This window comes from Miniopterus natalensis, chromosome 4 (assembly GCF_054644295.1).
Source record: "Miniopterus natalensis isolate mMinNat1 chromosome 4, mMinNat1.hap1, whole genome shotgun sequence".
In the NCBI taxonomy this organism is placed as follows: Eukaryota; Metazoa; Chordata; class Mammalia; order Chiroptera; family Miniopteridae; genus Miniopterus; species Miniopterus natalensis.
The window spans coordinates 3,615,443-3,632,403 of NC_142084.1; the positions used below are offsets into that span (position 1 = coordinate 3,615,443).

The 16,961-nt window shown below is 45.1% G+C and overlaps 1 protein-coding gene across 1 annotated transcript in view; it reads right to left on the reverse strand.

The window, feature by feature from the left end:
• Positions 1-686: 686 nt before the first annotated feature.
• Positions 687-16,961, reverse strand: part of ZGRF1 (zinc finger GRF-type containing 1) — a 39,685-nt gene continuing 23,410 nt past the window's right edge. The window contains 10 exon segments of the mRNA XM_087816205.1: positions 687-1,503; positions 1,505-1,598; positions 1,761-2,022; positions 2,702-2,836; positions 2,966-3,142; positions 5,396-5,519; positions 10,541-10,668; positions 14,000-14,147; positions 14,351-14,428; positions 16,089-16,248. Of these exon segments, the coding sequence (XP_087672331.1) occupies positions 1,353-1,503; positions 1,505-1,598; positions 1,761-2,022; positions 2,702-2,836; positions 2,966-3,142; positions 5,396-5,519; positions 10,541-10,668; positions 14,000-14,147; positions 14,351-14,428; positions 16,089-16,248 (1,457 nt within the window). The 3' untranslated portion in view covers positions 687-1,352.

Consider the following 16,961-nt stretch of genomic DNA (forward strand, 5'->3'; position numbering starts at 1 on the left):
CATCCGGACCTCTCCCCAGCCTAGCAGAAAGCAGCTCTTCTTGAAAACGGACCAAGGGAGAGGCAGAGTGGGTGGGAACTAAGGACAGCACGGCCAGAGTCGGAGCGGTTTTAGGGAGAACCAGTCAGGTTAGACTGGGAGCCCTGCCCTCCAGCTGTGGCCCTGAGCCGGGATCAAGTGTCACCAGGTGCGCAGGTGGGCGATTCCCATGTGCTCAGGCCGCTTCCTACCCAGTGATCCGAGAGAAACACATCCTTCCGACACTGCCGCAGGTGTGTACGGTCCACAGACTCTTCTAGAAAAAAGTTATTTGAAACTCCACTCCAGCTGGCTAAGAACTGGCTCAAAATTAAGAAATGAAACACGGGGGGAGCTGGGCAGCAGAGCTCAGGCCCCAGTGTGCGTGTGGGTGAGATACCAGCTGGGCTGGGAAGGGACTAGCTGCGCGGCCGAGCCTGCTGGCCTGGGCAGAGGCTGCCAGAGCAACTGTCAGGTCAGCCCACGTTTGGGACAAGGGTGGAGGGTTACGAAACAAGTCTTGTTTGTCAGAACATAACTAATTTTTTCCAAAACATAAGAGTTGACTGGTGTTTTTTTTTCCAAAATAATTCAAGTAAGCAATTTTTCACATCTCTGAAATGAATGTTGAGTGACTTGGGTCACAGATTTTTTAACAGGTAAGGATGTCATTGTTATCAGTAACCATGAAGCCCCTGCCATTTGCCATGTGGGAGTCCCTGTTCCCTCGTTAATAACGTTTAAGAACCATGACAAACTGTTCACTGTACTCAGATACAGAGCATTAAGCATAAAGACGGAGGCAAGGATTTTCTACAAGCAGAATTTATTTTTTACAATAAATATTTTAAAAAACCATTATACACTATATATACCAATAACTATTGGGCAAATAAATGCATAGGAAAAGGCTAGAAGGAAATGAACCAAAGGTAGTCCTTCCCTCCCGTCTTCCTTCCGCCCCCCTTCATCCACCTGCAGACTCACGACTGCCGGGCACGGCCTCTCCGGGAGCGAGCTCTGTCTCTCCTCGTGACCGAGTAGAAGCCTGAGCGTGAGCAGTTTTACTTAGAAAGCAGCAGGGGCTGGCTGCAGCCTGACGGAGCCCCCCTCGGGGGCGCTGCAGCTGTGCAGCGGTCTACCAGGTAAGCCTCTGAGGGGCCCACTTACTTTGAAGTAACTCTGAAGAGCCATGAGGCTTCCCCCTGCCCCTTGTAAAATTTATTTTTTAAGCAAATTCTTAATTTTTAGGGGGAAAAATCATTTTTTATATAAGTAATGTGTACTTTTTTGAAGAGTAAACTTTTATGTCTTTCTTTAATGTTATTTAAATATCATGAAGTATTTTCCTGAGAACAGAGGTTTTGGGGTAATAAAAATAAAAGAAGTATGCGGTGGAAGACGAGCCTGTTTCTACGGAGCGAACTACACCAGCCCCTTTGTGAATGAGACTTGTCTTCACATTTGTCTTTCCCACTCTTTCGTCTGCTTTCCTTCCGCTTGTTTTCCAAGGTGATCTTCCAGGAGCTGGTGCAGCCGTGGCTCGCACTGGCTCGCGTGCTGCAACCCATCTTCCCTTCCTAGAAAGGCACAAACTGTGAGGCGACGATTTCACAGTGGCCCCCGCCATTCAGTCTCCTCCCGGGTGGCAGTCAGAGCCGCCCCTGCCCGAGCCCCTCCAAGGACAACCCCAAAGCCAGTTTTAATCCAGAACGGTGGAGCCGGACGCCCTTCCCTTTTACCTTCGCAGTGCTGGATCACACGCCCCCACAGCCGGTTTTTCCTCAAACAGGCCAAGTTCCCCACGATCAGTAGATGCCTTTTGCCTCGGGTCAGGGCCACATTCATTCTCTTCTCCGAGTCAATGAACCCCACCTGTCTCGTCCGCACACAGGACAGGACGATGACCTCCTTTTCCGCTCCCTGGAAGGCGTCCACCGTGGACACCTGGACGGCTCTGAGGCTGGGGCGGTCGGAGTCCACAGCACCGAGCAGGTGGCACAGCTGTGGGGGGAAGGAGACGGTCACACCCTTCAGGGACCATGAAGAAACAGAGATGGAGCCCCTCACAGCTGTATTAACTAAAGTGGAAATTTCACTTTCTTTTCTGCGACTCGCATAGATTTGCCCAGTTTCTAAAATGATAGACACATAACTAGATGACAACATAAATGATGAGGCAGAATGAAAGCAATGATTTAATCTATTGCTAGGAAGCTCATTTGGATATGCTAAGTCGGAGCTGATAAACTAACAATGAAATGCGAAAATACTAAAAAATAAACTAGTTACATGCAGTTGGCTCATAGGTACGTTACTATCTGGTGTTTGTCCTTGACTTACTGATAAAATGTAGTAATAATGAGGGAACAGTTTGGAAAACAGAGTCAATCCCATCTGTCCCGAAACATGAAGCACACACACATTTTCTTCCCTCTAATTTGTTTATTTGCATTTTTGCCCCAACAGCTGTAAACTGAATTTAATTAAACCTTGTTAGGTTTACATTTAATTATACAGAAAAAAAGCCAGACCACACAAAAATCAGAATGTTCCTTTTTGAATACATTAATTACTGTCCCAAAAGATTCCAAGCACTAAACCAAACCCTTACAAATATATCAAACGCTGTGATGGAAAATTTTGTTTGGTACACAATGAAGTCCTAGAATGGAGCACAAACCTTGACCAGCTGGGCCCTGTACAGTGTTATCACCCCAATCATGGAGCCAGCAACTCCACTTGCAACCAGGGACCGAATCAGCGTCAGTGTGAAAGCAGCTTCCGCCTCATTATGAAAGCTGTTACCTCCTTCCATCTGGAATGAAAAACAGACCTGAAATTACACTTCCCAGAATGGCGAGAAAAGACCGAGAAAACCACAGACCACAGCCATAACATTAACCAGGAGACTGCGTGGTGCAGCCCTTGCGCTGACGGCGCTCACCTGCTCGCGTCCTTGGACATTGTAGAAGCACAGGGTGGGCAGCCAGTCCAGCAGGGGGCCCCTCTCGGCCTCAGAGACGCCATCCCTGAGGCTCCCACCATAGAACAGGTCATTAGCGACAGCAGTGATTGCGGGGTGGCATCGGTACTGGGTTCTCAACAGAACTGGCTTGTGACCCTAAAACATTTAAATGCAGAAAAATAAGAACTTAAAATGACACTTTCTCTTAAGGAAAAAAAGGTAATATTTTAAGTTAAAAGTGTTACCGTGTTATGCTCTTAGTAAACAGAGTAGAAACATGACAAAGCAGACAATAAATAATAATTTAATTACTGAAAATATTTTCATAGTAAATTACTATTATACCATAAAATTATAAAATATGAAACATGTCAAACCTTAGATTTACTATCTAATAAGTAGGGGGATGAAATCTTGCACCATCTGGACCTATCCCTCCCAAATCATCCCTTTGTCCAGCGTGTCCACCCTGCAGACACTTAGCCGTCTCAAGTTATCAGATGGGCTGCCACAGTATCACAGGGCATGCGTTCAAGTCACCCTGATTTTCTTAATAATGTCCCCAAAGCACAATAGTAGTGATGCTGGAAATGTGAATAGGCCACAGTGTATGTGTGTATAGGAAAAAAACCAGCATATGTAGGGTTCCCATCGAAGCTGCAGGCATCCACTGGGGACTTGGGACGTGTTCCCTCTGATAAGGGGCGACTACAGTGTGACAGTACTGACACGTGCTGCAGTGTGGACGAGCCTCAAGGGTGTGCTGAGTAAAAGAAGCCAGACACAAGGTCACACATTGTGTGGTTCCCAGCTGCATGATATGAAGGCTGTAAGACTGTGATACATGAAGCACCCGGAACAGACAAATCCACACACTGGGAGCACACTGATGGTGGCCAGGGCCAGGAGGGAGGAGGGAGCAGAGGTAGGGAGTGGGTGCACGGCACTGTGAATGTAATAAATGCCACTTACTTTAGGATGGCTAAGTCTATGTTACGTGAATGTCACCTCAGTTAAAAATATATTAATGGGCTCTGGCTGGTTTGGCTCAGTGGTTGGAGTGTCAGCCTGAGGACTGAAGGGTCCTGGGTTCCATTCCCGTCAAGGGCATGTACCTTGGTTGCAGGCTCAATCCCTGGCCCGGGTCAGGGCGTGTGTGGGAGGCAGCCAATCAATATGTTTCTTTCTCTCTCTCTCTGAAAAGCAATGGAAAAAATATCCTCAGGTGAGGGTTAACAAAAAAATAACAACAAAAAGTTTAAAAGTGAGGGAGAACTCTGAAACAGAGGACGTGGGTAATAGAGGGATTATAAGGTTTTTTTAATTTTAGAGCAAAAGCAATGTACTTCTACCTACGACTAAAATACACAGGAAAAAGATTCATTTTATAAAGGGGCACTTAAATTATGGGGTTCTACTTATGTCAGACAGACATGAGCAGAGCAAGGACAAAGGGCCAGGTACAGAGACTCACCAGGGCAGAAGGCTCCGGATGCCTAGCAAGGGGCAAAACTGGGAAAACAAGACCCTTGTCCCCAGGGGACCTTTCCTCCCCCAGCACATTCCTGGTCATGTGGTTTAGACCCCTGAGCGTTTCTTCCCTAAAGATAACATCCAGGTCTCAGTTGTGTTTCAGCTCCAGGCCCAAAAAGCAGCAAAACCAGACAAGTGGCGCAGTGGCTGCCTCAGGACCAGCCACACGGACTAATGACCCCCTTGTCCTGGCACCGACCAGTCCGTGGAGGCCAGGACCCTGAAAGGGCTCACCTGGAAAGCAGATGAATATTCTATTGGACCCTCCCCTGAGACCACCCCTAAGATTCCCGCCTACAAGAAAGAGAGAAATACACTCAGGACAAAGGACCCAGTGCGCCCTTCCCACCAGGGGAGCATGCCGGCGCCATCTCCATCCCTCCAAGGGGACCCCAGGAGATTTGCAACCAAGGGAGCAATGGGCAGCAGCCGCTCGACCAGGGCTCACCCCCTGACCCTGTCTCTCAGGCCCCCTCTCTCTGACCTCTCAGGGGCCAGAGCAGCCCAGCCAGGCTCTCCTGCTGCCACTTGCATGCACCCTCCCTGCCTCACTGCCCCGAGTGTATTTTGCTGCCATCCTGGACCCAGCACCCTTGGGCTCAGTGCTGTGTAGCCCTTCCCTTTGGATACCCATCCTCCATCCCCTTTCCTTAAATAAATTCTATTTTTCTTTACTCTCCATCTGAGAGGCTATCTAGCTGCCCGCACACCACCGATGTTAACCTTTCAACTTATCTTTAAGATGGCTGCTTTCTAAACAAGTCCAATTAAAATTATTTTAGGGCAGGGGCTAGGTCTTCCAATATTTTCGTTTTCTAGCAACCTGCACAGTGTGTAACCAGGAAGTGGTAATCTGGGTGAGTTTAGCAGTAGTACCATTAAGCAAAGTCGATCAAAGAGAGTTTGTTCCAATCCATTTTCATGAGCGGCATCGGATCCCTGGAGAGTGGGAGGAAGTTGTTTGGGGTCTCCAACAAGAATCAGCTTTTCACATTCGAATCTGAAAACAGAATCCTAAAGTTAGACCAAGTGACAGGAAAAGCTATGACATTTACTGCCCTATTTTCTAAAATGCATTTCAAAGAATTAGAATACCATGCCTGCTCTGAGGACAAACTTAACAGTGCTAATGAGTGTATTAAAAGGCTTTGAAGTTATGCAGTAAAGAAATCCTTTATATAACTTTATTTTTTCCACATAAAGCCTACTACGTGCCCTTCCTCTGCATGGAATCTGTATTTCACAGAACACACTTTGAGAAACAATGATTTTTAGAATCAATAAATGTAGACTTAGAAGCTTTCTTAGAAGTCATTTGCCTTAAATTCTTAGAAGTAAATTAGGCTCTCAGGAGCTAAATATCTTTCCAAGTAGGAATAAGACAGGGAAAATGCCCAAGTTTTGTAGAAAAACTGCAATATTGTAATTTATAAGAAATATATATATTTGATCATTCAGATGACCAAAATCTATTTGTTGTACACATCTGGTTTTCATCCACAATTCCTGGCTCACAGCCCCAGAATTCCTTGGAATTTCCAAAGTGTTGAAAGAGATCAAGGTCTTTTGTTCCGTGAATGAGGCGACTTTTGCAAAGCACCTAAGGATGGGGACTGGTTGCCAGGGGAACCATGTGATTGGAGGGATGGAACTTTCAGCCCCAGGCCCAACCTCAACCTCCAGGGGGAGCGAGGGGCTGGAAGTTGAATCGATCACCAGTGGTCAATGAGCTAATCAATCATGTGCATGTAATGAAGCCTCCATAAAAACCCAAAAGGATTCAGAGCTCCAGGTTGGTGACCTCGTGGAGACGTGGGGAGAGTGGTGGCTGGAGAGGGTTTGGCAGCTCTGTGCCCCTCCCCCACACACTTGTCCTGCACACCAACCCCACCTGGCCGTTCCTGAGTGACGTCTTCACAACGAGCCAGCGATCTAATAAGTGACGTGTTTCTGAGTTCTGCGAGCCGCTCTGGAAAATTAATGGAACCCAAAGAGGGGCCGTCGGAACCTCTGATTCATAGCCAGTCGGTCAGAATTGCAAGTAATAGCCTAGACTAGCGGCTGGCATTGAGCTGGAGGGGTCACTGGAGCCTCCAGTCTGTTCCCAGCTGGTCAGAAGCCCAGGACTTGCCGCTGGCGCCTGAAGTGGGGCCTTGCAGGACTGAGCCCTTACCATGTGGATCTGACAGTGTCTGCGGGTAGGTAGTGTCAGAATGGAGTTGATTCCTGGACACCCTACTGGTGTCAGAACTGCTTGTTGGAGGCCGGGGAACCCTTCCTCCTCCCCTACCCCACATTGGAATTGGGTCTGGGAACCCATATTTCAAAAACCTACATTCACATCTCAGCTCTATTATATTCTATGGACACAGAAAGTTACTTAATCTCTCCGAATTTCAGCACTCTGTCAGGGACCCGGTCATGACCACACCCTGCATGGTATAGTGAGGACTTAGTAAAGCACGTGACAGTGTGTTTAGTATACAGTAGGGGTGACTCCTCCACCCTCCACGCAGGGCCCTAGCGCTCCTTTGTCCCTGGCTCCTGGTAGGATGACCGACTCATCCTTGTTTCCTCAGGACAGTCCCAGTTTAAACAGTGAAAGCCTTGTGATGCAGGAACTATATCCCAGCCAATCGTGACAACTGGGACTGGCTCCCTCCTCACCTGGGGACGGGCCTATTGAGTCCAAGCCCAGGACTCATCCCGCCACCTTCAGGATGCTTTAGTGAGGGAAGCTTTAAAGCAGGGGTAGGGAGCCTTTTGTCTGACAAGGGCCATTTGGAAATTTATAACATCATTCATGGGCCATACAAAATTATCAAATTAAAAATTAGCTTGCTCTGTTTGGTCAAACAATTAACTCACCCCTAATGTGATGGCGGGAACTGCTTCTCTTTGGTGAGGCCTGTGATGTTTGCTGGTACTGATGATGCTGCTACTGGCAGCTGCTATTTCAGGTTTGTGTCAGTCAACCTGGAGCACAGTTGACTCTTTGAGATGCTAAGTTTTGAAAAGATCTGCTCGCAGCAGTAAGCTGTTCAGAACACAGATGTGTATTTCATTGCATGTCTCCTCAAAGTGGGAAACTCATCTCTGCTTATGTAGCGTTTGTGGAACTCGAGCAGCGGGAGCCTGCTGCCCCCAGCTTTCAGCTCATCACCGCTCTGTAGCAGAATGATTTCATGTTGTAGGTTATCAGGCCCATCAGTTGGGCCCACACTGAACCAGTGGCAAAGATGTTCAGTTCCACTTGTTTCCTTTTCACGTCCCTGAATCTTCTGTTAAATGCCTCAATTAGTTTCGCACATCCAGGGGCATATTCAAGTGTTGTAGAAGGCTTCGGTCCTTCCAGACCAGGGAAAGGCACCATGGTATTGCTTTGGGGTTGCACTTTCCACAGCCTTAATTTAGCTTCAACGATTTCACGGTTGGAAGCAGAAAGCCGAGACGCTGGTTGGGGCGCTGCAGCTTGAAGCTGAGCTTTGAGAGGTACTTGGTAATGTACACCATGACGCTAGATCCCACAGCCTCTTACCATCACTGAGTTCCCTGGCAGGTTTCCCTCCATCTCCATGAACTGCTTGACTTCATGGCCCAGTTCCTAAAACCTCATGAGCATGTTCCCGCAACTCAGTCACCACACTTCACAGTGATAAACAAGGTCACTATTCCCTGAGTCAAGATGATTCAGTAACACCTTAAACAGGCGGCTGTTAAACCCTCTGCTTTTGACAAAATCTATGCCTGACACTACTGTTGACAGAGACTTTCTTGGTGTATGACGCAGTGGCATATAATTAAATCATTTGCATTAAGACTGAGATGAACTCAGCCGGCATGGCTCAGTGGTTGAGCGTCGACCTATGAACCAGGAGATCAGTTTGTATCTGGGTCAGGGCACATGCCCGGGTTGAGGGCTTGATCCCCAGTGGGGGCTGTGCAGGAGGCAGCCGATTGATGACTCTCTCGTCATTGATGTTTCTATCTCTCTCTCCCTCTCCCTTCCTCTCTGAAATAAATAAAAACATATAAAAAATTTTTAAAAAAACAAGGACTGAGATGATTTAGTTCTTTCTTGACAAACACAATTAAACCTTTTTGCGAGCCAGCCATGGCTGGAGCTCCATCTGTAGTAAGGCCACTTAACTTTTCAAATGTTAGCTCCAGTCCTTTCATTGATAAAACAAGTCTCAGGAACAAGTCCTCACCTCTTGTAGTGCTGTGCATGGCTTCCAGTGACAGCAGTTCCTCTTGCGTGTCAAACTCTGCAGTTATCCCACAAACAAAAATGGCCTGTTGGGCAGTATTTGTTATGTCTGTTGTCTAGTCACAAGCCAGAGAGAAAAACTGGAAATCTCCTGCAGAATCCTTCAGTTTTTCCATGTCTTGTGCTAAGTCAATAATCTGATCTGAGACGGTTCTCTGAGACAAATTGACACACTGAGACAATTTTACTGTCTGGTGCTAACAACTCCGCAGAGGCCGCCGTGCACTCTCACAAACTCCCCCTCTATATGAGGCCTCAGCTTCTTTGTGATTAGCTCACTCACTACATACCTCGTCTGAATAACTTTGTCTCTGTCACAAGGCCTAGTGAAAGTGGCTTATTGATTTCAGACTCCGCTGAAGAGTGTGGATTTTATCCAGATGCATTTGGCCTCCCAATTCATTGAGTTTAGCATGTTTTGAGCTGTAATGATGCTCCCAATTGGCTTTTTTCATTACTGCTAACGCATCGCCATAAACTAGGCACACAGGTTTGCCTTTGACTTGAACAAAAAAATAAACATTTGTACATTTCTGTTGGAAAGATCGACACTCTGCATCAACTCTTCCTGGTAGTCGCCATTTGTAGGACATCACACCACTTAAGTTCTAATAACCATCCAGTGTGTGTGTTGCCAGCGATGTGATTATTTTGCTTTGATTGCTGTTCTAATCCTGCGTCTTGGATTTGGAACATATCCAATGTCCGTATCGCCTCCTGAGGTCTCTTCTGTGCACTGTAACTTCCTTAATCTTCCTCTGAGATTGCTTTTGTAAGCATTGTTCGTCGTAGATGTGTGGATACAGGCTGGATTGCAGTCATCTTCTGTGTTGACAACATCGTCCTCAATCACTAGAGGCAAGGTCGTCAACATCTCGAGGAATCATCTCATCGCATCTCGTCTCATCATCAGGGGTCACCGTAGTTTCCCCACAGTGTTAACCCTTTCTCAGCGTGTACACTCCCAGCCTGCCTGGCCCTGACTGTCCTCTGAGTCACCACAGTACCGGCAGACAGGCCCTGGGCAGCCGACGAGAAGCACATCTGTCTGTCCTGTAATGTGCTCGTATGTGTCTTGCCTGTCCCGTAATGGACATTCCTTGCTTGTCCCTCAAAATTGATGTTATGATGATGATTCACTTAATATACATTTATGTTGCTATGAAAAAAGCTAGATTTATTGAATTTCGAGTCCCGCCTGTGGTTGCCTTGGCAGGGCCAGACCAGATGATTTCGAGGGCCTTACACGGCCCTGGGCCCATGTTCCCCACCCCTGCCCTAGAAGCAGGTGTCAGTGGCTGAGATAGCCTACAAGAGTTCAGTGTTCTAAATTTTAAGACAAATTATCATTTTCAACTTATTTTTCTTTATATACTTCATGTCCTTTCATAATCTAAAAACTGTTTTCTGAAACTAAGCATGGGAGTTATACGAAGGTAAGGCAACGGAAGAACATTCCTAGAGTCTGGGTTCTTGGACGACAGCTAGAGGCACCTTTCACCTAGTGAGAACCCAGTACACAGTTCTAGGAACACCCCAGTTACAGATCACATCACCCAAATGTCTAAACTGCCATCTAACAAAACTTGATACCTTAACCCCTCAAAATTCCCCTCTGCATTCTTTAAAAAAAAACCAAACAGTTTAGTACTTGAATTGCTAAGACTTTTCACAAAAGCTTGGTAGAGTCTGCACCGAGGAAATGTGGCGCACCTGCCCCTAGGGCCTGTGTGGCAGTTTTGTCAGCCTACCTGGCAATGGGGAGGAGAGAGGCCGGCTCGGTTATCTGACTGCACTCGTCCAGCACAACCACGGGAAACTTCAGGTCATCCATGCATGGGAACGGACAGGCCGCGCAGGTGGCCCCGACTACGCGAACCTTCATACAGGAAGGATGCTATAATTATCAACTAGTTAAAAAAGAGGGAGTATTTACAAAGAACTTTATGGGTAAAATCTGAGCTGTAAGTGGGAATTACTGGCCATCAGAAATCACAGGTCACTATGTCCACATTTTCACTGCTCCACATGAGATGCCAGTCAGAGTGCAGCTGCTTAAGCAGAAAGCCTGTTCATGAGAATAAAAGGCACTTTCTGACACACAGAAAGCAGGTATGATAACACCCAGAATTTTTTAAATGCCAAGGATAATACACATTTTACCCTTTTAGAGGAGGCAGGATGAACACAGCACAGGCCAGCTCTTCACGGAGCGCACTGAACACACTGATGAACAGACGTGATTAACTGTCAAGCATACGTGTCATCTGACTTACTAGGAAGGAAGAGACAGCTGACTAATGTGAACAGTATATTCAATGCTCTTATAGCTGTAAGTTTATGTGAACCATACAGACTTAAATATTATACTAGAATACCATTATTCTCAAGGCAAAATGCCTGATAAAAGCTAATATTTAATCTCTGGAACTAAATATAAAAAAGAGGACAATCAATGAATTTTCTAATTGGATGTGGTCACTGGCCTGGTAGTGTATGTGTGTGTATGCATACGACACGTCCATGCACACGTACACATACACAAATGTGTGTAATATACATACAAATACAAACACATGCACATGTACGCACATACAGCCACGTGCATGTATATGTGTGTACACGCATGCAAATACACCCAGGCATACACACATGTAACTATACACACCTATATGCAGACACATATGTAAGTACATATACACATGTTTGCACATTTTATATACACACGCGTTTATTTTTTTCTCCTCTCACAATAAAGTATAATTACACTTCTTGGTAGCAAGAGCCGTCCACGCAAACTGACCATATCTTTTGTCAACAAATGTGACTGACAAAAATATGCTTTACAATTAAATACTGCCTCCAGAGATCTTGTAAAATGGGAAAATGTTATAAACGATTTCTTTCCTTTAGTGATAAATACCATTCATCATATACAACAGCCCTTGTCAGCTAGGTTTTCCTTCCTTACCAAACAAAAACCCTAAAGCCACTTTTATATTAGAGCCTCCAGTTTTACACAGTCAGTTTCTCTAAAATGATCTGGCAGGGGATGCCTGCAGCTGCCACTCCACCACCGCTCATTATCTAGTTTCTGGTAACTGTGTCTCACAAAGACCACCTTAGGATGAGAACCTCAAGTTCTGAATCAGGAAGCTTTTTTCAATTTTTATTTATTTATTTTTTTTAAATATATCTTTATTGATTTCAGAGAGAGTAGAGGAGAGAGGGAGAGAAAGAGAGAAACATCAATGATGAGAGAGTCATTGATCGGCTGCCTCCTGCACGCCCCTGAATGGGGATCAAGCCCGCAACCCAGGCATGTGCCCTGACTGGGAATCGAACCCTGATCGCCTGCATCCTAGGCCGACGCTTAACTGCTGAGCCACACCTGGCTGGGCAGCAATTTTTTATTTAAAGAAATATCTAATATCTAATATAAAAACCAAAAGAAATTTTTTTCCTTTAAAAAAATTTATATTATTTGTATCTTTTAATTTGTCATTATATTGCTGAGATTCTAACAGCGAAAGATTTTATTGAGCTAGGAAGTAATGAACTCTGAAGCATTTTTAAAAATCAGTTTTACCGCAAAGATGTTACTTTAGGACCCCTTCAGGTCTGAATGAGTAATTGGAAATTTGTTCAACTTATTGTTTCCTCTAAAAGCATTTTCACTTGTGAATAGGAGGCATCAATGAGCAATACATTGCAGTAACTGGGCTTTCACTCAGAAAATTATCAAAGTGCCTGGCCAGCGTGGCTCAGCGGTTCAGCATCGACCTAGGATCCAGGAGATGACTGTTCGATTCCCAGTCAGGGCACATGCCCGGGTTGTGGACTCCATCCCCAGTTGGGGGCGTGCAGGAGGCAGCCGATCAATGACTCTCTCATCATTGATGTTTCTCTCTCTCTCCCTCTCTCTGAAATCAACAAAAACATATTTTTAAAAAAAATTATCAAAGAAACCATTAACAGCTATTCTAACATATCAATACAATGTTGGATCAATAAGTAAAGCAGTCAGCTAATCTGTGTTCACTGACCACAGCCACACTAAGCCCTTCGGGTTAGGGTTGGGGATGGGAGTGGAGCTAACTCTGTAACTCAGGCAACAGAAGGCTGGTGTGAACCTTCTGAGGACTTCTGGAACCTAAGCTGTTGTAGATGGTCATCAGTTCCCTCCTTCTGCCATGTGACTGTAGTGCCTCCCACTAGAGAAGTGGGCGCAGACAGCGTCCCTGACCCAGGGTGTTGGGCTTGGCCACGTGGCCTGTCCCAGGCATGAATGTCAGCAGACAGGATGCGAGTGGAAGCCACACATGCACTGTGTGGTCCAGCCTGCCCTCCTGAACTTCAGCCATCTATCAGGAGACCATCATGCCAGAGGCAACTGTTCTCAGAGAGAGCCACACCACTCACCTGCAGAGTCCTAAGTTTGTTGTCTTACACTTTAGGACCTGAAGGATGTTTTGTTTGTTAAGCAGTATTATTTCAGCAATAGCTGACTGATACAGGGTCCCAAGCAGGTTGATTTTCCCAAATCTCCTGCAGAAAGTGACCGACATCCACATGGTCCAACAAGCACAACCCTCTTTCCCTATCCCCTTTCTTTCCCCAAGTTCTCCCTTCATAGCAGGAAGCTCCTACATGACTTCTGTGTCTCCTACCAGCTGCTGCCCCAGGCTGCCTTTGGGTCAGAATATGATAAAGGATGGAAGTGCTGCTGCTGTCACAGCCTGGGATCCTACGTGTCGGGTGTTGGCTCCCAATACCTAGAACAAGTGTCTGAGCCTCCTAGACTCCTGGGTACAGGCGGACCCTGAAAGGCCTGGCTTTTGAGGGAGCACTGAAGACAAATTTCACTGGATATTCTGCCTCTTCCTCTATTTCTCCAGAAGAAAATCAAATCTTACTTAATGTGCCAGGATTATATTCCCACCCCTTCACCTTCCTCAAGACTAAAAAAAAAAGATGCACTGACAGGGAGAAAGCGAAAAGATGGCTGTCACAGTGAGGTGGATCTGTTCACAAACTCAAAGAACACTTTGCAGTAAAATGAAACGTGCCTGGGATGGGCACACACACCTTTGCTAACCCTGAGCTACCATAGCCGACAGTTTCTCCACAGGAAACAGCCACCATCAGCGGGAGGAGGAGGGACCTGGCGCTTCTGGAAGCTGCGTGCAAGTGGACCCTTGCTCCCTCACCTGCCCCAGCAGGGTCCTGTTGGTGCCCAGTTTATGCCGCTCGATACTTCTCCTCACGTACACTCTTTCTGCAGGAGTCAGGTCTTCTTTCATCAGTGCGTGTAGTTCTTTTAATTGCTCATTGGCACTTTCGGAGCCAGCGTGCAGGCTTGAAAAGAGTGACATAGAAGAATACCCCTTTATTCCGTTTCGTAACATTACAAGAAAGTTAAACACAGATTTTCTAAGTTAACCGAGAAAAAAATAAGGCTTTCTCTTCTCTTCTTCAAAAACCCAACTTAAGGTAAGAGTTATATAAAATTATTATACTTCTGTGAGCATTCTGTGACTTCTGGAATTAAGCATTCTCACCTATAAGGTAAAACTGGCTTGGCGATCTTCCTAACACTCCCAACTCGGACAAATTTTTCGAATCCGAGACTGAGAAGCCTTTAAACAAAACAAGGTAAGATAGATTCTGGTTATTTAGAAAGTAGAGTATAAAACAAAGTTTCATGTAACATTTATGTTATTAAAATTAATTTTGGGTGACAGTGTATTTTATAGTTACATAATTTAATGTGAAATGCAATGTGGCTAAAAGGGTTTTTAATATAATGCACCTTGCCCAGCCGAGCGTGGCTCAGCAGTTGAGCATCGACCTAGGATCCAGGAGATCACTGTTCGATTCCTGGTCAGGGCACATGCGCAGGTTGCGGGCTTGATCCCCAGTCGGGGGTGTGCAGTAGGCAGCTGATCAATGACTCTCATCATTGATGTTTCTATCTCTCTCTCCCTTTCCCTTCCTCTCTCTGAAACCAATAAAGATATATTTAAAATATATATATACATATATAATGCAACTTATATAGGATTTAAAATATGCATTACCTTCCATTGAGAGTTCATTAAATGTTACTCAGGAGAGCCTTTCTAAAGGGCAAGCTTGCAAAGTTTGTTCCTGACTTTTATTCTAGGCCAAGGACCTTTTCCTAAGAAAAGTCAGAAGCGGAGACAAAGATTTATGTTTAAGGGTCTTTGTCACCATGTTATTTATAATGGGGAAAATTTGGAAAGAACTAAGTATTGCTTAATTAAAGTATGGTATAAGCAAATCACTACATATAATAGAGCTATAAAAAAGTACATTTTCTAAGAAGATTTAAAAAGAGGACACAACACAACATATACCATTCATATCAAGTTTGGAAAACAAAATGAGTGTGTGTATATATAAAAAAAATCTGTAAAGAAATATAATATCTATACAGACTGCATATTTTTACCATAAAGTTCATTTTTTAAAAGTCTACATTTATACATAAGGAATTATTTCTCCCAATCAAACTTTTCATTTATGTTGAAATTCAGATCATTAAACACTGGTAAAATCTTACGTAACATCTGTTTGAGATTTTAATAAAATCTTAATCATAAAAACTGTGCAGAACAAGTCGTGCTGCTGCCTTCCTCAGAGCCTCGTATGAAACCAGAGCCTAAGCTGTTCGGCTGCTTCACCTGTCTGTGCTGGGACATACACACTTTCAGCTCCATCCAAAGTCACAGATGCAGAAACCAAGGGCTTTTACTAGTGGCACAGGAACCGGCATACGCATTGCATCTGCGCTGGCTCCCCTGGATCCGAGCCCCATGGGATGAGCAGGGTCCAGAGGGAACCTACACATGCAGAGGGCTGAGCTGTAGAAGGAACACTGAGCTTGGGGGCCCACTAGTTTATAATGAGCAGTGAGTAAGGCTCTCTGTCCTGGAGGGAGACACCAGTTCATCAGTCTGCCTGCTGCCGACACAACCTTGAGCTGAGGTCTGTCTTGGGTAAGGGTGGTCAGGGCCCTGCGTCCTGAGCATCCCAGCCCTATATGGTCTTGGCTGGACTCAAATTTTTACATGAATGGATATCCTATCCTTGTGTCAAAGTTGTCAGGTTTGATATCTGATTTTCTACAACTTACTAACAAGTTAGCTGGTTGCCATCTCGTGGATGTTGCTTGAGTCAGAGACAAAGGTCCTGCATTTCTGGGCCCCAGGAAGATGGCCTTTCTCAACAAGAGACTTAAAACACAAGCTACTTAAACACTCTTGTCATACCCACCCGAGGAGTACTCTGTCTACAGCTACGTTAGTGGAAGAAGAAACCAGAACTTTCCATGGTCTTGCATTTCCAGCTGTAGGAGCTTCACTTTCTTCAAATAGCTGCACAAAAAACAAAATCACCACTGCCAGCAAATAGCTCTTTCCTGCTCCAAAAACACCTAATTGTTTGGAAGAAAGGGAAATAAATAACAGTATTATAAATTTCTGAAAGCACAAGAAATAATTTCACTATCTCCCTCGCCTTCATTTAACTAATTTATTAAAAAAATATGAATAGGCCCTAGCCAGTTTGGCTCAGTGGTTAGAGCATCTGCCTGTGGACTGAAGGGTTGCAGGCTCTATTGCAGGCTCGATCCACGGCCCTGGTTGGGGCAAGTGCGGGAGGCAACCAATCCATGTGTCTCTCTCACACTGATATTTCTTCTCTCTCTCTCCTTTCCACTCTCTATGAAAAGCAATGGAAAAAATATCCTCAGGGAAAGATTAAAAAAAAAACCCAAAACATGAATAGAATGCCCAGTATGTGCTCAGCACAGGGATAAACAAATAAATAACCAAAAGACCTCTTAGTAAGACCAGTCTACTTAGGAAGACAGACAAAAAGGGAACAATAATAAAATCACATGGTGGGGAAGGGAGAAAAGGCCAAAGGGGTCAAAAAAATGTGATGGAAGGAAACCAGGCTTCAGTACACAGATGTCAAATTATAATCTTATATACCTAACATATAACGCTATTAATGTTACTCCAATCAATTTAATACAAAGTAATCAACATGGTAAGTAACCCTGTGATTGTATCAGAGAAAGAACACCTCTGATTTGGTGGAGGTGGGCATGCTTCCTCCAAACGAGCAGCAGCAGAGCTGTCT